General features: G+C 40.0%; 1 protein-coding gene across 2 annotated transcripts in view; it reads right to left on the minus strand.

Annotated features, from left to right (window-relative positions):
- ahctf1 (AT hook containing transcription factor 1) overlaps positions 1–19761 on the minus strand; it is an 86852-nt gene extending 67091 nt beyond the window's left edge. Inside the window, exons 1-3 of one of the 2 annotated variants that reach the window (XM_067988634.1) lie at positions 19533–19761; positions 7794–7922; positions 662–915 (exon numbers count right to left, since the gene is read on the minus strand). In XM_067988634.1, coding sequence (XP_067844735.1) covers positions 662–915; positions 7794–7914 — 375 coding nt within the window. In that variant the 5' untranslated portion in view covers positions 7915–7922; positions 19533–19761. Of the gene's footprint in view, positions 1–661; positions 916–7793; positions 7923–19528 lie in introns of both variants that reach the window. The other variant, XM_067988636.1, reaches the window with a different exon arrangement.
- Positions 19762–24904: the final 5143 nt, after the last annotated feature.

Genomic DNA, 24904 nt, shown 5'->3' on the forward strand with positions numbered 1-24904 from the left:
AGACATATCCACCAAAAGTACACATACTCTTTAGCAGAAGGGCTCAAACATCAATATCTTGTGTAAGTATTATTTCAAATGGCATCTTTGCATCAGCGTCTATTAAAATGAACCTTGAGGTAAACCAGAAATTAAGTTGAACAACACTCAATTCCTGACTAGATGCTGGCAGCATGAGGCACTTCACAAATCATGCTGAAGTTTCACATGTGGAATATGAACTGGTTTTATTATCTTTCTTAGTTCAATGGATGAAAAGGTAAAAGGACGAGGTCCATATGGCATCTATGTGCTGAAAATCTTCCACTTTCCAAGCAAACACAGGTTTATGGAAAGGAACAAAACATGCAATGGTCCTCTCTCAGGTAAAGTACAGCTGATTGATGATTAAATAGAAAACAAAGGCACTTTCACTTTTCCTCGCAGTCTTGTCAAAGGATGGAAATTGCTTAGCGTCCATAGGGCTGAGAATGTGAAAATTGACATGACAAATTTCAAACACACCCTTTTGGAAAAACAGATTGATAAATGCACATTTTTTCTTAACTATGAGTAGCACAAACATTATTAAAATAGATTAAAGACCACCATTATGCATGTGCCTAATCAATGTATGCATTTGTTAAAGGGAGGGGAGGATAAAAGGATTATAAAAATGTACCTTTCCAGGGAGGAACACTGCTTTAACCACTCTGGATACTGCAAGATCATAGAGGCAGAGGATGCTGCCTTCAGATTCTTTTAATCCTATCAATAGTCCAGTTCTTTTCAGCCAGCAAAATTCTTTTACAGCCAAAATGGTGGGGGGCTGTTCTCCAATTCCACGGAATCGATAGGCAGACAGTCGTTCACCTGTGACTGAGTTAAGCAGCTCCAAATGAGCACCGCAAGCTAGCCAGGACAATCCATTTCTCCCTGAAAGAGAAACACAACACACTAACTACTTTTCTGTTGGCAAATATGAATTTTCCTCAACACTTTACTTAGGTTTTTCATGATCCAAAAAAGGGGTATAAAAGCAAGAAAACCAGATTTCTAATGTCCTTTAAGGAAGGAAACCTGCTGTCCTTACCAGATCTGGCCCAGATGTGACTCAAGTCCCACACCAACATGGTTGACTCTTAACTGCCCGCTGAAGTGGCCCACCAAGCCACTCAGTTTTATCAAAATTGCTACAAAGAAAAAGGCCAACCACCACCTCCTCAGGACAACTAGGGACGAGCAATATATGCCAGCTTTGCCACTGACGCCTCACATCCTGAGAATGATTTTTTTTTGTTTTTAAAAAGCATAACCAAGGGGGTGGCCAGGGCTGCGGTGTGAAAATGGAGGAGGGATGTACATAGAATTTAGAAAGAAGTTTCTTTTAGTGGGTAAGAGATCACCTCAGAAATAGTGCATCACTCTTAATTGTTTTTGGGAAATAAATCGTATTTCCCTTACCTGCTGCAGGTAGATAATAAATAACTTTATTTCCCTTACATATCGGTAACATAAATCTTTGCATATTCCCTGGGGATGTAGCTCTTTACTTTTATTGTCCATCTGTTTAGGGTATGGGAAATATATAAACTGAAAAGACTAAACTAATTTGCAACTATCCTTCTTTAACAAATAGCCACAACAGCAGTCAGTGTTAACTAAACGATTCTGCCCAAATAAACATGCTTAAATTGATTTCTTTAGAACCTTCTTCCAAACTTCAACAATGCTTCAGTCCTTCCAGAATTTCTGTTGATTACATTAATTAATTTTTCTACCTTGGATTTTCTTTTGTTTTTCTGAGACAAAAATAAATAAACGAGCTGCTGTAACCATTTCAAATACATTCCAAAACAAGATTTAAGAGTGCCAAATTTCAAAGTGACAAGTTCTATGTGTCACACGTGTAACATGCTATATTTTTTAACTAAATAACCACTTGAATGTAATAATCTATATTGTCTTTTCTTCCCTGAAAGTCACCTCAGGAAAGGTTGGGAGTTCAAACTTCATCTTGTCTTGGTATTTTACACAAAAAAGTAAATTGCAGTTACTTTCACTGTTTCTAAAAAATTTATCTTGGCTGGGGTGGGGGGAGGAGGGGGGAGAGAAAAGAGAGGAAAAGAAAAGCTGTCTTCAGTAATTGTCACTCAATACATTGGAGTGGAGGATTGTATGGAGCTTCCAAATAAGTCCTTCACGCTCTGAATGATCAGTATTCCTGCCAGTCAGAGATCTACCATGTCAAGTTTCTCCAGCTAACAGTGATAGCTGGGGCAAGCATATAAAATGTTAGACATATTCCAATGATTAAAAAAATGCTATTGTATAGGTAAGTTCAATTATTTGCTAGTAAACACTGCATTTTTAAAAAAAATGACAAACTATTTCCACACTGTTTCTCTAGCTAATGAGAATGCAAAATGGCATCTGAAATTATCTCCAAATTTTTTTTTGAGGGGGGGGAAATCTCATTGCATTCCCTTCTTTTTAAAATTGGTGCCTGTTGCTGACTGTTCATTGTTGCTTGGGTTGCTTTCCTATATGCAAAGTTTAGATACCTCTTTTGATTGGCAGATTCCCGATGTTTAGTTGCTGTTTTATGAATAGAAAATTTCAAATAGGAGCAAGTGCGATGCAAAGTCTATAAACTGAAAAAGTGTTAACAGTCTAAGTTTGATAAAACAAAACACACACTGGACACAAAAGATAGAGCTTTAAAACAAAAGACTAACAGCAGCATTTATATTTAGGTCTAATGTGTCAGGCAATAAGACATTTACAGATGCATCAGTGTAGTCACCATGATTATAATTTCATATTCACTGGGTAAAAAGGTAGAATAATAGCATGAGATACTTTGATGTTGGATTTGGAAGGTAGGGGATTGATAAGACATCTAAAAGATGCAACAGTGTCCAGGCCAAACCCTAGGAGGTGGTGACTGTCTATCTCAGCTATTCAAGGTCATATCAAGGGAGTTCTGAATGATGAAATAGAAACTACAAAAACTTATCTTCATACAGTGCCTTTAATGTAAAGAAACATCCCAAAGCCCTTTATAGATGGGAGTAATGAAAGGGATACCAAGGAGAGGAAAGGAGAGAGAGAAAAGTGAAAGTGAACGAGAGCGAGAAAGAGAGTAACTGAAAGCTTAAGGTGATAGGTTTTGAAAAAGATTCGGAGGTGGAGAGACAGAGGGGCTCAGGGAGGGAGTTCAAGAGAATGGAATTGAGGAGGCTGAAGGCACTTCTACCAATGACCAGGAAGGGGAGTGGGTGTATAGAGGGCTACAGGTGGGGTAGGAGAGCAAGAGAAGAGATAAAGAGGATGGACGGTCAAACAATGTGACTACTCCTGTTCCCTAATCTCCCATCAAGGTAGTTCTTAGTAACCACCCCATGAAACATTTGAGAAAGATCTGAATAATTACAGCCATCTGAGCACCCCAACCCACCGTTGCTGTTCACCATGTTAAGTGGATTGACAGATTGCTGTAACTAATTCCTTCAAAAGGCCGTAATCCAAATCTCCCTTCTATATCGTTTGAAACTGACCAGGTTCACAAAAAAATTAAATAGAATAGTAGAAGAGACTAGATTTGTAAGTGGGCATTTTAATTGTTGAAGACAATCTTAAGACCTTATTTCTAAACTTCAATTCAAATGTGTTGGAAATTCCAAAATGTTTTTGGACAAAAACATTTGCATTATGTTGATCAAAAGCCTAACACTAAAATAGCAGAATTCAAACAGACATTAGCTATTCTCTCAAAGAAATGCTTTGAGAATGTTGCACATAGATCTGACAACAGGTGGCTCAGTAGCTACAATGCTGGTGTGTTCAACTCCTAACTTGTGCCCTTGTTATATAATCTTTCGCTATATTTACACTCAGTGGCATAAAACTGGCAGAAGTAGTATAGATCCAGTAAATCCCAAACAGCTGTAAAGCATTCACTAATGTCCCTCATCCCCCGCACTCCAAGCAGACAACGTGTTGTCTCTAAAAGCAACAGCTGGAGCAGAGAACTGGCTGAAATGCATCACACTATAACGCGACAACTCTAGTCCCTTACGTCAATAGCCTCTTGCCAGCACAGATAACGTGCAGATAAGAGAGGAGGCTATACTAACTGTGCAAAAAAAAAGACACTTCGACTTCATCTAAAATGCAGAGTTGATGCAAGGCTATCGTCAACTCTTCCTTCCCCTCTCCCCTGTTGCACACATCCCAGTGGGGAAGAATCTGCTCAAAGCTTCTTTACAGCAACACGCAGAACTGTATGAAGTAAAATTCCAGATGCAAAGCAGCAACCGACTACTGTGTGACAGCTCACATCAGAACTCCACCTCTAGCAGACAAGTGTTGTCAATAGCCTTATAGTATTGATACCAGCAAGCAATATCAATTTGTTTTTTTGTAGAAAAATTGACAAATTTGTGGAATATCCAAATACTGATGAAATTTCACGAAATGGAAACAGAATGTGTGTAGCTTGGTCACCATATTGACTTAACGGCACGTAAGCCAATATACTTCTTAGTTCATCTTAATTCATCTCTTTGCTCCCACCATGAGCACTTCATCCTAGTGCTGTACAGCTCAAAATGCTTTCTGCAGATATAACTTTAATGTGTAAGGACAGAATCTATAATTGTACCCTTAAGATGTTGTTCATTGTTCAATTGGACAGTGTGAAAATTTCACATACCCCTTATACTTAAATTCTAGTCATAAAACTATGGAAATCTGTACAACTTAACTACAACTATGGTCTGGCATGGAATAATTATGCACTAAGATCTAATTTCCAAAATTATACTTCTGCCTCAAGAACACAAAAGAAAGTGCACAAGATCACTGAAACAAATGCCAGCTCTTACCCCATTCTTCACAAACTCTCATCTAATAATCTCAGATATATACACACTCTTGCATATGGCTTGCATTTCCTGTGCATATTAACCTTATTTCCTATATCATGCTTTTATAATGTAAAACCCATATGTCAACATGTCACAACAGAAAAACCCCAGGGCAACATTTTATAATTGGTAAATCATGTGTTGACTTTTTAATGAAAGTTTGTTAATGAAGCAAACTGCATCATTCAAATGTTTTTTGGAAAAAAAAATCAGCTGCCATTTTCCCCCCCATTAGTAACTGAAATTTCTAATGCCCAAAATAAGGTTATAAATGAAATTTTAAATAAAAATTTACATTCTTTTTTAAACTTGAAGAGCTCAGCTTCTCAAAAACCTAGGCTTCAACTGTATATTTTTACCTCAAACGTTGGGAGTGCTTTCGACTACATCTGTGCATTCTAAGCATTTGCAGAATTTCCTGGAATACAATCTGTGCATCAAAGGGAATAGAAAGAGGTGTACTCCATATTGTCTTTAATAAAACCAATATGAAAAATTAGCACTCAAAAAGGTTAAAAATCAGGAATGCATATACCGTCAAATTTTGCAAAAAAGGTTGCTCGTTTCCCAACTGAAATTGTGTGTATGCTATTAATTACCTCTTCATATTAAGAGTTAGGAATGTAATCTAAATGTCAGCTGATATTGTAATGCAGCCAAATTTTTAGTAACATCTGGAACTGTAGATTCATGATAGTAAGTTTTTAATCATTGGTACATATTTGCTTCCTTTTGTAGAATTGTTACCTAGCATAATCATTGAGTTAAATTCCACCCAGTATGTGGATGGTTTATTCAGCCTAGCTCAGTTATGAGTTATGATTAAGGGTCTGGCTAGTTATAATAAATCTGGAAACAGGACACAGAAGACAGATAAAATCCTTTATAGCTGACCCAAATACTACACGCCAACACTTCACTTTAAATGCAGGTTCTAGAATGGAGATTAATACAGGTGTCCTGGCCATAATAAAAAAGTTTAATGAATTCCAAAATGTAGTTATATAGTGTTACAATGGCAAGAATGGCCACTTCTGGAAGGAATGAATGATTCTGCAGGTATATAGGGAACTTCTGAATAAAACTCCTGAATTTAAAAGTTTACATCTGCAAGATCTATTAGTAACACTAAATACTGTACCAGAAATATTTAGTAATCAAGGAAAGAAGTACAATTTCTATGAGGTGCATGTTAGGTTAAGCTTTGATTCCATTTAAAAAATGTTGGTTTACATTATAAAGCTCACATCCTCAACCAATGGGACAGCTTGCCTACTCTATATGGGTCAGCTTTTCTACTCAATATTGTAAGGACTGTTTCTGAAAGGAATTCTAATTTGTAATAACTGAGTATAAAGTATATATTTTATAACCTTAACCACAAAGGAAATATAGGAGAAACTGCAAGGCAAAATATTGTTTAAAGCAATGTAGTCTAGTTTGTGTACTTGGGGTTTATGTAATACTTTTACTGATTTGATATTGTAGCTGGCAGTGCTGACTGGCCTCAGTGAAACCACCTCTGTGGCTGAACAACAATATTTATTTTACCCTGACTTAACTAGTGTACCTAATTACGGGAGAAGAGGGTGTTTGCCAATGAAGATCTGGTTTTTAATTAAATAAAAAGCAGCAATTTCGATGAGAATTAAAACAGAGCACTGTATAGAACTTCAGCACTTTAGTTGTCAAACACTCTAGATTTTGTACGTTATCTTTACATGAAGGCTGGAATACAAAGCAGATAAAGTTATGTTACTGCTATACAGAGCTCTGGTTAAACCCCATTTGGAGTACTGCATTCAGTTCTGGGCACTGCACCTCCAGAAGGATATAATGACCTTGGAGGGGGTGCATTGCATATTCACCAGAATAATACTGGGGTTAAAAGGGTTAAATTATGAGGATAGGTTATGTGGACTAGGCTTGTATTCCCTTGAATATAGAAGATTAAGGGGGTGATCTAATTTGAGGTATTTAAGATGATCAAAAGGAGTTGATATGGTAGATAGAGAGAAACTGTTTCCTCTGGTAGGGGAGTCCAGAAGGGGGCATTGCCTTACAATTAGAGCTAGGCCGTTCAGGGGTGATTTAGTGGAAATCTGGAACACTCTCCCCCAAAAAGCAGTTGAGTCAAAACTGAGATTGATCGATTTTTGTGTTATGGAACTAAGGCAGGTAGATGGGAGTTAAGATGCAGATCAGCCATGATCAAACTGAATGGCGGAACAAGCTCCAGGGGCTGAACAGCCTATGTTCCTAAGAAATTATCCAATCATGTAGAGAAATCCTGAAAAACATTTTAGTACAAAATGGAGCATTTCTTTGCATACTTGATACTCAAAGATTCCTTCTCCTGGGTTTTGACTTGACCTGAAATTCTATTTCAATGAGCTAGAGCCTAAAATCTCTTTGCACGGGACAGTTAGTGGCACCGTCCTATCCTGGAATATCTTTCCAGCAAATCAAAACACTTTCACTGATCTTTATATCTGCAACAGGTTTCTGGGTAGCAAGAACTGATGAATTATGCAATAAAAGTTTTGTTTCATTCCTGAAAAGCTGTAGCAAAACACACATTATCTTGAAACCAGATGCCATCATTGAACTCTACCAAGGACAAATTGACCAGAATTAAATCAATTAACTTTAAACAAAAATGTTCAAAGCCAGAAGACAAATATGAATGAGGAAAAACACCATAATGTACAAGCAGTGCTGCATTTTCAAAATAAGCACTGGTCAATAAGCACATTACCCAGAAATACACTATAAACACTTTGTAGTCAAAGCACACTGACGTTCAGTGATTTCTAAGTTACAGGCTAGGAAAAAGAGCAACAAAATAAGCTTATGTTTTGATCGAACACGGTTATGCCTTACCTGTGGCAATTTTCCCATATAGCACTTCATCTTGTGTAGATTCATCATCACCAAGAGCTTCTATGGTCACTTCTGGAAATTGTAGTAGACTGCTGGTGACTTGTGCAGTTAGTTCACACATACTTCACTCTGAAACAGAATAAGACAAAATATATGGGGTGCTACAGAACGATTACACAGCCATTTTAGCATTTATAATTTTAAACATTAGCTCATCTCCCGTGGTGCTGCTCATGGCGAGTTGCAGGATACACTTTCATAATTATGTTCAGGATAACATTAGGACCACAGATTTACAGTGACAAGGTTAAATTCTATTTTTATTAAGAGCATATTTTGGGATTCTTACTGGTGCTTTGGGGATTGAATTCCATGACTGTCCATTATTCTGTGAAAACCATAAATGAATGGCTTTTATATTATACATTGCTTTATGTATGTTCTAAATTTTTAATCACTTTCTGGTTTTAAAGTTGAAAATGTACAGCAAGATGGTATGCAAAGCTGGTGTTAGATATCTGGTATTTAGCAGCACTGAATAGGGGAGTGGGGTTTAGCTGCACTGGGGGCAATCCTATGATCTGGTAGCGCTGGGGGTGACTGTAGGCTTTTAGCTGCACTGGGATGGGGCTGCTGGGGTTCAGCAGCATGGGCGGATTTTATGGTCTAGCATCGCTGTAGAGTGGGAACTTCTGGGTTTGGCAGATCGCAGGTGTGTTGGAATGTGGGGTTTCGCACACTAGTAGATTTTTGGTGTTGATCAGTAGCGAGGGTCTCACTGGGATGGGGGTGGGGAAGAATGGAAAGCCCCAAGAATGGCAGCACCGGTTGGAACTTTCTAGGCGGTCTCTACAAACATTATATTTGGTTTTATAACTAGTTCCCTAGAAGTCTCGCTCTCCTCCCCCTCCCTCCCCAAAAGGTGTCAATAATTAGAATGGTTACATTTTCTAAATACAGTCCCCACCGTTTAGAGCAGGCACATTAATGTTAATACGATTTGCCTACTGTACATGGTGAACAGCGTAACCAGGAAATTTCAAAAGAGTACTTTTTAAAAAAAAAAACATACGTTGTCAGAACACCACTAGTTTTGGCTGAATCCCTTACTGGTTGTTTTATTTTAATGTGTACACACAGCACATTATAAACAGATACCCATCTGTGCTGTGGTGCACAAGAGTACTCGCCTCCTTCCAAAGGTGAAGCCCGAGCGAAAGCATCAGGGCCCCAGTCTAGTTGTGTGCCGTCCTCGGGTACCCGACTGCCGAGATCCTGGAGCTGGCGGACAACAGGGCACAAGACAAGAAGAATTCATGTATTGTCCCCTGCCTGCAAGTCCCCTGCCACTTGCAGCTTGCCATCCAAACTGCCTCAAATAGCCACGTTTTAATGGCCACCTTTGTAACCGATGCCTGCAGTGATGCCAAATGGTTAATGCCATTTGCCCGATATAGGTGGCTGTCCGTGATAAGTGTGGACAGTGTAAGTGTTGGGGACTGTATTTAAAAAATGATAATTAGGCATGGACCAGTTGGGCCGAATGGCCTGTTCCTGTGCTGAACATTCTATGTAATTCTATTTAATAATTAGAGCCTTTCGAAATACAACTCAATTGTTTTTTAAAGAACTCAATTAAAGAGACAGAGACACAAACCATTGATAGGCTATCAATCTCTCTCACCTTAATACACTTTCTGAAGTACTTATATTTCGAAACCAACAAAAGCTTTAAATCGATACATTCTGAAGTTCTATCTTTCTCTCTCACTCAAACAGCCTCTGTTTTTAAAAAAAAAGATTAGCTGAATAAAACTTTAAAAAATTGTCTACTAGCTTTTCTTCAAATATTTTTAAAAAGAACCAAATAGATTTGGTGAGAAACGCATTCTAATCACTTGGCTAGCTTAAATGCTACTGATGCATCCTGGAAAATTGTGCACACTGCACATCCTCAGACCGCAGGATCTGCCTTCAGCCCATAGTTTTACCACTCTGGACAAAAATATCAAGTACAAACCAGACTTTTGGGAGACAATGATGCCCTCAAGCAAAAACTTTTAAGACGTAAAAAAAAATTCAGTTGGTAAATTTAACTGTTACTGTATAATATTTGTAAACAATTTTACAACACCAAGTTATAGTCCAGCAATTTTATTTTAAATTCACAAGCTTTATAATATGTATAATATGTAATTTGCTAATTTTAAAAAAATGTTAAAACCTTATTTTGGACAATAAAATAAAGTTACTGAAGAAAAAAATGTTTGAAAAGTTTTTTTTTAAAAAGTGTTTTGATTGGTTCACCAACAAATGATGATATGTTTTTATTTTAGATGTTTACATACAGATTTCCAATATTAATGACTCAAAATTGTGACACAGGAATTGCATGTCATACATTTGAGAGAGAGACACACACACACAGAAATAATCTTACAGATTAATTGCTCTCCAAAACTTTCAAGGGATAAAGCTTTCGAGGGACATTTTGTTCCTGACTAGTTCAAACTTCTTTTATATGCCAAAAAGCAACTGTTTATCCATCCCACTGAACAAAGAATTTTATTGCACCTTACAAATCAAGTGAAATTGTTCTTGCTGGAAGCAGAGCTAGAAAAGGAAATAGTATGTAAAGAGATGTAATCAGATTAATCCAAGTATGCACTTAAACTGGTTCTACCAATAGGTTGCTGAGAACAGGAAGGGATGTACAACTTCTGCTATTTATCAAATTATTTTATGAAATGCTTTGGATACTTCAGTTTTGTAGCAAGGATACTCAAAAATACTAGCTACTGTCCCCTTCCTCCCACATCTTTTCTTTTTAAGGTCTATTTTGTTCTTTACAGAGTTACCAAGATTTATGCTAGTTTCGCATTATATTGATAGTATGTACATTCTGCTCAGACTTAGATACATCGTAAAACTATTTCCATACTGTTTCAAACGAACAACATGCTTTAACCCAAACCCCAGGAAATAACGATAATCTCCACTGATGGCAATATAGTTTGCAACATAATAAAGATACAAAATAGTAACAGAATTGAAAGGAAATAAAAATAATTATATAAAAGCACTTTTATTTGAAATACTTAACATTTTCCTTCAGAGGATTGTGGCTCCCTGACAAATCCAAGCTTCAGGTCCTAGGACTTTCCAGAACTAACACTGTTAGCTGAAGAGACGCAACAAAGTACCTGTTCACAACTCCCAGTATGCAACTGTACTTACAACTCCTAGAATTCTTATTATTATCAGGAAGACTCATCATTTACAGAGCATGTAAGCCCCACCTCATCCTCAGCTCCTGTGATTCAGTGAAAAGTTACTATGGGTAAAACCCTGGGGAAACTATTTTAAGAAGCAGTGAAAGTAACTGGAATCTGTTTGAATAAAACATCAAAACAGGTAAAGCACAAACTCCAACCTTTGATAATTTTGATAAAAAAAGATTCTATATTCAAGAAATTGTTTTAGAAACACGTGTTGTATGTGACAAATGAAACTTTGCACTTTGAAATTGTGCCAGTTTAATTTTTATTTATATATTGTAATACATTCTAAGTAATTATAAAAGCTGCATTTCTTTTATTTCTGTGTGTTTGAGAAAGGTCTAAAAGCAATAAAAAACAATAAATGTAGCAAGTTCTGGAAGGACTGTACCATTATTCACATTTGCAGGAAGGCACTGAATAAAAGTATTGAATTTAAACATTTGTTCCAGCAGAATCTTTTAATCTGAATCTATTGAAAATGACTCCAACAATTGATCTATAAATGGAATCAGATTAAATTATAATTTGTGAGAGCCTAGTAAAATTTAATAAAAACAAACTAGCCAGGCCCAGGATCAAGTTATTTTCTTGAACAGGCATAGCTTTATTTGACTGGAGAAAGGGGAAAGTGGAGAAAAGGAGGGTGGTTTTGGGGAAAAGAAGGAAGAACTGCAAAATTACTCCACAACACTTGCATAATTTTAGGAAATACTGAAGGCCATTTTACAATGGAATACACTGTTGAATGTTTTCTTGCCTCATGTTCACAAGCAAGACAGTTAATGGGAACGTAAGATACACAATTGATGAGGGGTGTGAAGAGGAGAAGAAATAAAAAAAAACAAGCAAACCTTGCTTTAATTGACCAAATTGTGTTCTTTGTTTAGCTGCAATTACCCTGATATTTACAATTACCCACACAATTCTACGTCAATATCAGTGATTATCCCTGGTTACTGGTCAGTTCACATCTGACAGCACACAAACAATTTTATGGACTAAAAAGGAATAGTCACGCTCTCAAAGTGATGCAACTCTTAAATGACAAATTGGAATACTTACTTAAAATAACAAGCCATGCTAAAATCAACCTACCTTCTCTTTTATCACCCCCCACCCCAAAAAATAAAATTGGAGTCAAGTAAAATCAAGCCTCATGTGGGATAAAAATGACATCAGTTTAGTTCAGCATCTGCAATGTCCATCTTACTGATCACATTCTACTTCATCCTATCACATTAAGCCGCCGAGGTTGAGATATTACCAGAAGGAAAGGGCAAACAAACAAAATTTGGATATAAGCACTGATGGTCAGAATAGCAAAATAAGTCTCTCTTCCTCACAAAGGTGGACATGGTTTATGAAGTCTACCTCCATTAACTGTTGCTGCAAGCTTTATAAATAGTGTGTTTAAAGTTAAAGTTAAAAGTTTTCTAGTTAAATGCTAGAAACAGCACAACTATCCCAATGGCTCACTTGGTTAAAAGGACTGAGTAACTGAACCATAGAGAAAACATTCTCAAGATTAATCCCCTGACGGTGCAGTGTTAGCTGGTCCCAATCGGGATGGCATTAACGGCAGTACAACTGGCCTCAGCACCCATTGGTCAGGGAAAGGAAAAAAAAATCCAGGCATCCTGCTCCTTCTAAGTACTTAGTGGCTCTTGCTGGAAGTGTATGGATGTTGGGTGAGAACAGAATCAAGCATGGCTGTGATGCCCCCAAACACTCACTGGCAAGGCTCACGTGAATAAAGGCTATGATACAAGTGCTGGAGAGTGACTGTTTCCTGAGGAACAGTTCTATGAGTGGCAATCAACGTATTTGACAGGGAATGGGAGAAAACTGGCAACAACAAAAAAAGTGGAAGAAAAATGTATCTAAGATGTCTGATTGTGTATAACCACCAGGAATGTAGATTGAGGGATGAAACAAACAGTGCTGGTTTAACTACAGTAAGAATTCAGATTCTACCCAGCCGCATAGGTCATGCCAGTCCAAGATCAAGCAAAACAGCTATCTTCATGGACTTTTTCTGCTTTGAGTAGTGGACAAGTCATATGCAATTTGAATGTAATTGCAAGTAAGAGCAATGTGGATAATACAGCTTAAAAATGTCCATAAATTTAACACAAGTTATACGGACTTGCAGAAGAGACTGCAAATTGTGTTTGATAGAACAAAGCTTTCCTATACATGAAACAATATTTGGGACTCCAAATGTTCCAAGGCATACGTTTTAATATTACACATGGACTGAGTTATCGATGATTTACTTCTAAGGTCAGCACTTCTGGCACTTGGTAGTATGCAAATATATCATATAATGAGTGCACATACCCAGCATTTTAAACTGTGTTCCACCACACCAGACAATATACTGACATACTCCATACAATGCAGCGAAAGTTCTCATCGTGCATATACCCCAGTTCTGCAACATAAGATGGCTATTCACCCCAACATTCAGGGCAATCCAAAACTAAACCTGCTACCCACTGCTCTCCCATAGCACTGTATCTTCCTCTGCTTCAAATGTTTATCCACATTTCTCTTAAAAGATGCAAAAGTGTCTGCCTCAACTATGCTGGGGCAAAGCATTTCCTGCTCCAACAACTCTGTGTAAAAGACATTTCTCCCACCCTCTCTCTCCTTACTTTCTTAATAACAATATTAAATTAAGGACTCCTTGCCACTAACTCCCCTATTCACCTATCAGAACCTTTCATAATTTTAATTTTCTTAGCTTTCTCTGTTCCAGGGAAATAGACCCAATAATTCAGGTATCTCCTCACTACGGCAGTTTTGCATCCCTGCTGAATCAACACTGTATACTAAGAATATTTAAGTAATTCTATAATGGGATGCCCAAAACTGAACATGGTAAATTTATCATTGCCATTTTACTATTGTACTTTATTTACATAAAACCTAAAATGCTATTAGCCTTATGATAATACGATCTACAGTCACACTTTCAGGAATTATGTATTTGAATCCTGAGGTCTCCTCTTTAACGACTACACATTGGGCATTTTATCCTTCCATTAAATTACATCTGCTATTTGTCTTCTCTTTCCACTAAAATGTATATATTAGCCTCCTCTCCCTTCTTGAGCAGAAGTGTTACCCTCCATTGCCCCAGCACAATTTGTATATTTATGAAGAATTGAAAAACCGTGGTCTAAGTCTGTGCCTCTGCTATCTCCTCTCTGCCTTGCTTCAAAGCCTAGGGTGCATGCCATCAGAGCTCAAGTGACTTATCCACCTTGAGTTCCGCTAATTTTAAAAGAACAAATTCCTTTTCTACAGTTAGCTTTAACAATTCTTCCACAACCTCCTCTATTATACCTAGATTCTCATTTCCACCATCATTTGTAAAAACAGATGCAAATTATATATAAATGTTTTTATTATCCCTTTACCCTCCTAAACTAGATCACCCCCTTTATTCTTGAGCTGTCCTAATCTATTCTTTTACTATAATTTATAAAAGCTCTTACTATTTTCCTTTATTTGCTAGTCTTTCTCCTATTCACTTTTAGCCCCTCCTTTTCAACTCCTCACTACATTTTCTATACCTTTAGTATTGATAGCCGATAGTTTTATTATATGCCACAATTTTACATTTCAGCAGTTTCAATCTCCATTTATCCACAGAACTCTATGCTCTGATATACTCCCTTTTTCGCCATATAAGAATAAATGCATTTTTCACTTATCCAGCTCATATTGAAAATTCCTTATTGCTAATCCATCATCCTGGTTGCTAGCTTTTCTGCCCATTTAATTTGGGCCAGATCCCTTATCTCACTGAACTGTGCCTTTACCTTTGTCTCCTTTTCTGGTTTCACATTGAACCTTTGTGCCGACTATCTCCCAATTGCTCACCGACTCTCATAATAGATACTGTCCTCACTTCATTTCACAGAACTAAGTACTGCTTCTTTCTTTGTTGGACTAGGAAGCAGCCTTGGATGCACTATAAAAGGGGTTCCTCATTTTGACCACATATTTTACCTTTATCCTAGTCTATCTTGAGATACTTAAGATCACCCAATTTTATTGCCCTGCTGTTTTAACGTAACTCGCTGCACTTTCTATAAATTTCCCCAGCCACCATTCATGTAATGCATAGTAAGAAATGCACCATTTACCTTACTATTTATTAATATTTCACATAATACAGTGTATCTTTAACATAATGAGGCAACACCAAGGTGTCTAGAGGTAGATACCTTACAAGGTAGATTTTCTCCCTGCCTGCTAGAACAAAGTACCAATGACAGCTTGTCAATTTTGGTCATTTTATTTTGATCGCAGGTAAGTTGAGCTCCCAGCCCATATAGGCCAACAATCTACTGTGATGATATGTTTTCAAGCTATGAAGTAACTTTGAAAGATTAAACATAATTAACTCCTAATGGTCAACAGAATTTGCTTTACATAAAAATAAACTAACAGTGATTCAGGCCTAAGTAAACTTTTGTCAAGAGTCAACTGATGTCAACTCAAAAATTACTCTCAGAAATGCTGTAAGGAGCTGCATTAATGATTGGACACGGCTCTGCGCTTGCGATTTCCCGAAGTGAACAACTGATTTCAATCATGCTTCTGTGGGCAGTAGCCAAGTGGTCTCCAGGTGCTACCCTGAGGGGGCAGCAGCGGGAAGCTATGGGGCAAATAATTCTATTAAGTCATTCTTTTTTAAAAGAGGGTCCCTCCAATTTCTGTAAGGAAGTTGGAAAAAGCACCTACTAGCAATCCCTTGCCTTTATTGCTGAAAACCAAGAAAAGGATGAGAAAGTGTTGAATCCCAATTCATTCATCGTCAGGCAGATCATAAACGGAGGCAATGCACTAGAAAGACTGCTAAGGACCAAAAATGAGAGAATGTGGCTCACAAATTGCCCCTAGCCCATCGTCTTATTACCTGATCTAATCAGTGTGACAGAACTGATTTAATTTACATTTCTTTGTTTCTCACATTTGGCCTTCTCTCTTTTATTCAAAATAAGCAGGCATGACATGTATCAATTAGAAATTATGAGTTCTCAATTGTTTAAAAGATAAAGTTTGACACTTCAATAAGTTAAATCTAGCAAAGAATAACAAACTTCTGAGAATAGTGAACTTAATAGGGCAGAGTTTAATACAAACTTTACCAAATAAATTTTGACGTTACTAAAAAGGAGCAATCCTACCAATATCTAAATCAATAGCAGAATCTATAAATTATACAATTCTACTGCTAACAATGGGCAGATGCATTATACAGACGAGATAATGCATCTGGCCATGGAGCACTAAGACTATTAAATGTGTTCACCCTAATAAGAACATAAGAAATAGGAGCAGGAGCAGGAGATACGGCCCCTCGACCCTGCTCCACAATTCAATCAGATCATGGCTGATCTTTGACCTCAACTCCAATTTCCTGCCCGATCCCCATATCCCTTGATTCCCCTAGTGTCCAAAAATATATCTATCTCAGCCTTGAATACACTCAACGACTCAGCATCCACAGCCCTCTGGGGTAGAGAATTCCAAAGAATCACAAACCTCTCAGTGAAGAAATTCCTCCCCATCTCAATCCCAAATGGCCAACCCCCCCATCCTGCAACTATGCCCCCCAGCTCCAGACTCTCCAGCCAGGGGAAACAACCTCCCAGCATCCATCCTGTCAAGCCCCCTCAGAATCCCAATGAGATCACCTTTCATTCCCCCAAATTCCAGAAAGTACAGGCCCATTCCACTCAACCTCCCCTCACAAGACAACCCTCTCATCCCAGGAATCAACCCAGTGAACCTTCATTGCACCGCCTCCAATGCAAGTACATCCTTCCCTAGGTAAGGAGACCAAAACCGTAAGTTATATGTTTCAATGAGATCCAACAAGTATAGACCCATTCTACTCAATCTTTCCTCATAGGACAACCCTCTCATTCCAGGAATCAATCTAGTGAACCTTCGAATAAGTAATTTTTGCTAAAATCCAGAAACTTGCTTCGAGCTACTTAAGGTAAAGGCAACTATTGAGTTAAGAAACTGACACAAAGTAACCAGCCTACTGTAAAGAGTTATAGACCCCATAAGATACAACCTAGGTGTTTCACAGTAGCAGACCTTGGCCTGATAATAGTATTACCCTGACTGTTGGTACACAAAAGCATAACCAAGCTACCTTTATCAGTGCCGAAAAAAACATTTCAAAAGGTGGCTAGTGTAGTTTTCCAGTTCTGACATGAACACCAGTATGAGAAAATGTTCTCACATGAGGTCCCAATAGTACAATCAGTTTGCTTAAAAACTGTTAAATCTTGAACTTCTTCCAGTTCTGACGAAAGGCCATCGACCTGAAACGTTGACTCTGTTTCCTTCTACACAGATGCTGGCTGACTTGCTGAATATTTCCAGCATTTTCTGTTTTTATTTCTGATTTCCAGGATCCGCAGTATTTTGCTTTTGACCACAATCAGTTTGTTTTGAGAAACCACTGTGAGTATACATTAGGAGGTAGAACGGGACCCTTCAACAAAGCACTGCATGAGAATCACATAAGACATCATTCCAACTGCTTCCAAGCCACAAACTTAATACTTTCTGGACTCTTCCCTGTTATTCAACCTGTGTTGACTGATCATGGTTCCAAGATGACCCACTACAAAAGATCAGTAAGACAAATTCAGGGATTTTTCATGAGTTGAACCTAGTTTTAATCAAGTGTGCAGGCCAGGCTTAGTTCAAAACCTCTTTATAGGTGCCAAATGACCTGTTGTGCATTTCCAGCATATTCTGTTTCTATTTCAGATTTCCAACATATACAGTTTTTCCTTTTGATTTTCTTTGCTCACATCATGTTCTCTCCCCCTTACACAATATTAAATTTCAATGCTCATGTTCATGCTCAACAAAGTCCAAAATCAACAATGCTGTCAATGAGGAACCTAAGGTGTGCTCTTTAATGCTTTCACATTTGTGTGTTGAAATATATATACCTGTACCAAATAAACACAGATCAGATTTCAAACAGCTTCAGTACAAAATATACCTGGTCGGAATACAAAACTGACTGCATTCAATGGGAACCAAGTCAAAATAAAGTTTCTTCTTCCAAAATACAGGGTTTTCTACTCAATATAAAATTGCCACAACTATGACAAGCACTTATTCAGTAAAATACAAAGAACCTAATCTGGGCTAACTCTCCAGTGCAGTACTGGGAGAATGCTGCATTTCAACTTTCAGATGAGATGTTAAACCAAGATGAGATGTTACCTGATCAGATGGATGTAAAAAATCCCATGGTACGACTAACAACAGTGGAGAATTCATTCATTTGCAGTTTGTGGGACCTTGCCTACATAACAGTACTGCTGCACTTCAACAGTAATTCATTGGTCGAGGACATAAAAAGCATTCAATAAATGCAAGTTCATTCATTTCAAAACAGAAACCATATTGTCTTACAAGACAACTTCTAGTGTAAATTCAATAAACCTTTACATAGATCAATCTCTACCATCAAATTTTCCCCACATACGGCAAGATACAAAATGTCAAAACACTTAAGATCAAGCGTACTCTCCTTTTTTTGGGGAGTTCTCTTAAAAACTAAAATATACTTAGCCATACAGAACAAATGAAAGTTGCAACCCATTCTTGCATCAGAGGATTCACTGCTATTAATTTCCTACACATTATAGATTCATATTAAAATTAAACTGCGGTATACCAATGTGGTGCTATCCACACCATTCCCTGAGACCAGCACGGATTAGTTCTACGCAGGCGTTTCGGCTCCCTGTGCATCCAATCATCGCCCTAGATACCGTTCAACTGGTGCCCCTGGCTTAACGTGGATCTGGTTTCTTCTTGTTCAAGATCACAACGTGCGGATTTCATCCACCAAACTACGAATCCTAGCATAGCGTTTACAAATGCGGCGAAGGAGGCTAGGTGGGTTCAACTCCCTCTGGACTTTGGCACCATTAAGATTTATGGATCTTTAGCAGTGCAGCAGAAGACTTCGATTATCTGATACATTTGAACTACACGAAGCATTTAGAGTGGTGGGAGAATGGGAATGCCTCCACCTCGTTTACAGCTAGTGGATTAAATCAACCGGATAGGATTGTTTGGAAATTCTGCAAATAGCTCCTTCCCCTCTCCTTAGACCACCGCAATTTTCCCCTAAGATCAGTGACCACGCTCCCATTGATGCAGCGGACATTCTCTGAGCAGCATAGAGCCGCGCGCGCCGGGGCCTACACGGCAGTGAATCACCGCCACACGCCGCTCAACCCTCTCGCCACCGTCTGCCAGCTTTGCGGTCTCAAAGTAACCCCAGAGCGGGAGTGTCGACCTCGCCCAGCCTGCCCTCCTCCTCCTCCTCACCGGATCGGGGTTTGGTTAGACCTTGTCCCGAGAGGGTGGAGAGTATACAAACGGTACCTGCCTGCGATCGGATGCACTGCTGCTGCTGCTGCGTGAAGCCGGTGGTCCTGTCATTAACTCGGGGCACTGGCCCCCGTTTCTCGGCTCTTCTCCTTTCAGTGCGCGGCGGTTGTCTGTGCCGATTTTCCCGGCGGTTCTCCCTTTCTCTCGCTCGCTTCGCTTCGCTCTCTCTCTCTCCCGCTCCTTTTACTTTAACGTCAGCGCCATTTCCCAGCTGGGGCTGCGCACTACTCTCCGCTCCAATTCCCGTCTCGGGCCAAGCTCTCGCGAGAGCCACGCGCCGAGAGCGGGAATCCCGACCGCTTTCAAAACTACTTGCGGTTTGTTCCCCCCCCCCCCCCCCCCCCCAGTAAACTTTATTTAAACTCGGGGGCGGAAGGTGACGACGGATAAAAGGCCTTCTTGTAGAAGCGGAGAGCGTAAGTTCTCGGTTTTTGCGCTCCGTCTATTTTTAAAAATTGTTTCTTACACAGAATGGTTTATTAGTTTTTTAAAGAAAATATTCATTCTCGAGATCTAGGCGTTCATGGACATTTATTGTCCATCTCTAATTGCCCTGAGAAAGTGGCCCCCTTCTAGCGGTTTGATTCAACTGAATGGTTTGCTAGGCTACTTCAGAGTCAACTAAGTTGGTGTGGGACTGGAGTCATGTATGGGTCAGATTGGGTAAGAATGGAAAGTTTCCTTCCCTAAAGGACATCAGTGAACCAGTTGGATTTTTACGACAATCCTACTGCTTCATGGTCATTTTTACTGATACCAGCTCTTCATTTTCAAATTTTGAAAAAATGAACACATGTTCTCTGGATTATTAGTCCAGTAACATAACCACAACATTCCTAAAGGAGGAACTAAGTGATCGAACAGAAAACTGTTGAAAATCTAAAATAAAGATGAATTGCTGGCAATGCACAGGTAGGTAAGTCAGCATTTGGAAAGAGGAACAGATTCTGATGGAGCCACTGCTTGTTTCAAGCATTTTCTGCTTTTGTTTCATTGGAAATTTGGTTTGAAAAGAAGGAAGAACTTTCATGCCCTTAGAGTGTCCCTAAGTGCTTGGCAATCAATTAATTACTTTTTGAAACGTGGTTAGGATCTGGAATGCACTGCTCGAGGGGATGGTGGAGGCAAATTCAATCATGGCCTTCAAAGGGGAATTGGATAAGTACTTGAAAGGAAAAGATTTGCAGGGCTACAGAGAAAGGGCAGGGGAGTGGGACTAGCCGGAATGCTCTTGTATAGAGCCGGCGCGGACTCGATGGGCTGAATGGCCTCCTTCCGTGCTGTAACCTTTCTATGATTCTATGTTAGGGAAACGGGGCAGCCAATTTTCACACAGCAAGGTGCCACAAACACAAATGAGATGAATAAAAATGCAAGTTGTTTCTATTGTCATAGTACCTTTTAAAGTAAGAAATACCCCAAGGTATTTCATAGAAAACATGCTGAGTTAGGAAAGGAGAGATTAGGAGAGGGTGACAAAAGTCTTGGTCAGAGAGAGAGAGTTTTTAACGAATTGCCCAAAATACTGGAGTCAGGGGATACCTGGAGGAGTTTACGGAGGTAGGGTGGGATGGAGCCATCTAAAGAATAGGATTTTAAATTTGAAGTTTTGGGGTGTGGAACCAAAGTAGGTCAGTTGAGGATAGGGTGATGGTCAAGCAGGACTTAGTGGAAGGCAGGCTACATGAAGGAGAATTTTGGACAAGTTACAGTTTATGGAAGGATGGCAAGCAGAGCATTGGGGGAGCTGTATTCAGGTTGCATACAGCCAGGTTCAGCTTGTGAGAGGTTGGGGAGGGGGCTGGAATCAGTGGCAAGATAATGGGGCCAAAACAATGGCTTTGATCTTCCCAATGTTGAGCTGGAGAAAGTTAAGACTCATCCAAGACTGGATGTCTAATAGCATGGAGGGAGTCGAGGTAGAGTTGGGTGTCTTTGGTGTATATGTGAAAATTGATCCTATGTTTGTAGATGATGAAGCCAAGGATAGATCCTTGAGTGACTCCAAAGGTGATGGTGTGGGTGTGGGAAGTGAAGCCATTGCTGGAAATGTGCTGGCCACATTTGGATAGGTAGCAGTGGAAGCAGTTGGGGGAGGAGTGATCAAAAGCAATATGGGGAGACATTTCAGAGATAGAGGTTCAGGGAATCGGGAGGATGCAGCAGATGGTCTGGAACCTGGTGATGAAGAAATCCATGAATTACTTACGCTCTTGTTGCCTGCAAGATCTTATTTTTTAAAAATTAGGTAAATGACCAGTAATCTGGTTTGGTGGTATAGGAGGAAAGGGAGGCTGGAGATGAGCGGGAGTGGCTGGGGATAATTTTTTTTGAGGAGGGTGTGACAGTGGTGGTTTGAAGGCAAGAGAGATTGTACCTAAGGAGAAGGAAACATTTACCATTTCAGCTAGCATAGGAGCCAGGAAGGGAAGTTGGGTGAACAGGGATTGAGGGAGCAGGGGGTGGGACTCATGAACAACAGGAACTTGGAGAGAGCAAAGAGAAGATGGGGAGAAACTGCGAGGATTGTTCAGGGAATGGGGAGTATGCAGTGGATGGTCTCAAACTTGGTGATGAAGAAATCCATGAGTTCCTTACGCTCTTGTTGCGTGCTAACGGGAGGAGGAGGCCCCGTGAACATCCCCATCCTCAATGATGGCAGAGTCCAGCAAGTGAGTGCAAAAGACAAGGCTGAAGCATTTGCAACCATCTTCAGCCAGAAGTGCCAAGTGGATGATCCATCTCGGTCTTCTCCTGATATCCCCACCATCACAGAAGCCAGTCTTCAGCCAACTCGATTCACTCCACGTGATATCAAGAAACGTCTGAGTGTACTGGATACAGTAAAGGCTATGGGCCCCAACAACATCCCGGCTGTAGTGGTGAAGACTTGTGCTCCAGAACTAGCCACGCCTCTAGCCAAGCAGTTCCAGTACTGCTTTTTGTGGGCAGGACATACCTGGCATCCACCCGACAATGTGGAAAATTGCCCAGGTATGTCCTGTCCACAAAAATCAGAACAAATCCAATCCAGCCAATTACCACCCCATCAGTCTACTCTCAATCATCAGCAAAGTGATGGACGGTGTCGTTAACAGTGCTATCAAACGGCACTTACTCACCAATAACCTGCTCACCAATGCTCAGTTTGGGTTCTGCCAGGACCACTTGGCTCCAGACCTCATTACAGCCTTGGTCCAAACATGGACAAAAGAGCTGAATTCCAGAGGTGAGGTGAGATGAGAGTGACTGCCCTTGACATCAAGGCAGCATTTGACCGAGTGTGGCACCAAGGAGCCCTAGTAAAATTGAAATCAATTGGAATCATGGGGAAAACTCTCCAGTGGCTGGAGTCATACTTAACTCAAAGGAAGATGGTAGTGGTTGTTGGAGGCCAATCATCTCAGCTCCAGGACATTGTTGCAGGAGTTCCTCAGGGCCGTGTTCTAAGCCCAACCATCTTCAGCTGCTTCATCAATGACTTTCTCTCCATCATAAGGTCAGAAATGGGGATGTTCGCTGACGATTGCACAGTGTTCAGTTCCATTCTCAACCCCTCAGATAATGAAGCAGTCCGTGCCTGCATGCAGCAAGACCTGGACAACATCCAGGCTTGGGCTGATAAGTGGCAAGTAACTTTCGTGCCAGGCAATGACCATCTCCGACAAGAGTGAGTAACCACCTCCCCTTGACATTCAACGGCATTACCATCACCGAATCCCCCACCATCAACATCCTGGGGGTCACCATTGACCAGAAACTTAACTGGACCAGCCACATAAATACTGTGGCTACAAGAGCAGGTCAGAGGCTGGGTATTCTGTGGCGAGTGACTCACCTCCTGACTCCCCAAAGCCTTTCCACCATTTACAAGGCACAAGTCAGGAGTGTGATGGAATACTCTCCACTTGCCTGGATGAGTGCAGCTCCAACAACACTCAAGAAGCTCGACACCATCCAGGACAAAGCAGCCTGCTTGATTGGCACCCCATCCACCACCCTAAACATTCACTCCCTTCACCACCGGCGCACCGTGGCTGCAGTGTGTACCATCTACAGGATGCACTGCAGCAACTTGCCAAGGCTTCTTTGACAGCACTTCCCAAACCCGTGACCTCTACCACCTAGAAGGACAAGGGCTACAGGCTCATGGGAACAACACCACCTGCACGTTCCCCTCCAAGTCACACACCATCCCAACTTGAAAATATATCACCGTTCCTTCATTGTCGCTGGGTCAAAATCCTGGAACTCCCTCCCTAACAGCACTGTGGGAGAACCTTCACCACACGGACTGCAGCGGTTCAAGAAGGTGGCTCACTACCACCTTCTCAAGGGCAATTAGGGATGGGCAATAAATGCTGGCCTTGCCGGTGACGCCCACATCCCATGAATGAATTCAAAAAAAAGGTCCCACAAACAGCAAATTAACTAAATGACCAGATAATCTAGTTTGGCGGTGGAGGTTGAGGGATGAATGCTGGCCAGAACACCAGAAGAGTTCTTCATATTGTGACACTGGGTCTTTTACATCCATGTGAACAGGCAGACACGGCCTTGGTCTAACCTCATTCCAAAGACAATACAGTAATAGCCTGGACTACGTGACGAGGCGAGAGTGCTACCATTGAGCCAATGTGCCACTAGAAGATTTTTTTCACACAAAGAATTATTAGAACATGAAATGATTTTCCATGTGACTATTGAGACAGACTATAACATAGTTTAAAAGGGAATTGGATAAGTATTTGAAAAGAATGCCCTAGTAAAAGCAAAATAAAACGTTCTTATGGCACAAATCCAAAATGTGGAGTATGCTTCTCATATTGCTAGTTCTCCAGCATTCATGGATAGTTTTGTTCATTCCAATTACTTTGCTCTTAAGTATATTTTTAAAATATGCTTAATCTGTAGATCCAGACTTCACAGATTGATCCACTGATTAGTAAGTAAAAGAACTTGCTCTCTCCTGCCACTCCCAGGATGATTTGATACATACCACAGCAGCAGTAAAATCATGGCATCTATTGAAATGTTTCATGGAACAATTCAACCATAATGTATCCATAATATTTAAATGTGTATCCTTATTAGTATCAGAATCCAAATAGCATTATAATATAAACAGAAAATGCTGGAGACACTCAACAGCTCAGGTAGCATCTGTGGAGAGAGAAACAGAGTTAATAGCAGAACAGCAGAGGAGGGGGGAAGCTTGGAAAATGGCCCAGGAATGTGGTGAAGAAAGGCAGGTAGATGCCAGGGGTGCAGACCATCCCGCCGTGCGTGTAGCGAAATGGCATACTCACACTTGGGACGCGGCTGGGTTCGGATGTTCTCCTAAAGTGAGATTTCAAGAGCTTTTTCCCC

Source organism: Heptranchias perlo, chromosome 8 (genome assembly GCF_035084215.1).
Source record: "Heptranchias perlo isolate sHepPer1 chromosome 8, sHepPer1.hap1, whole genome shotgun sequence".
NCBI classification, from domain to species: Eukaryota; Metazoa; Chordata; class Chondrichthyes; order Hexanchiformes; family Hexanchidae; genus Heptranchias; species Heptranchias perlo.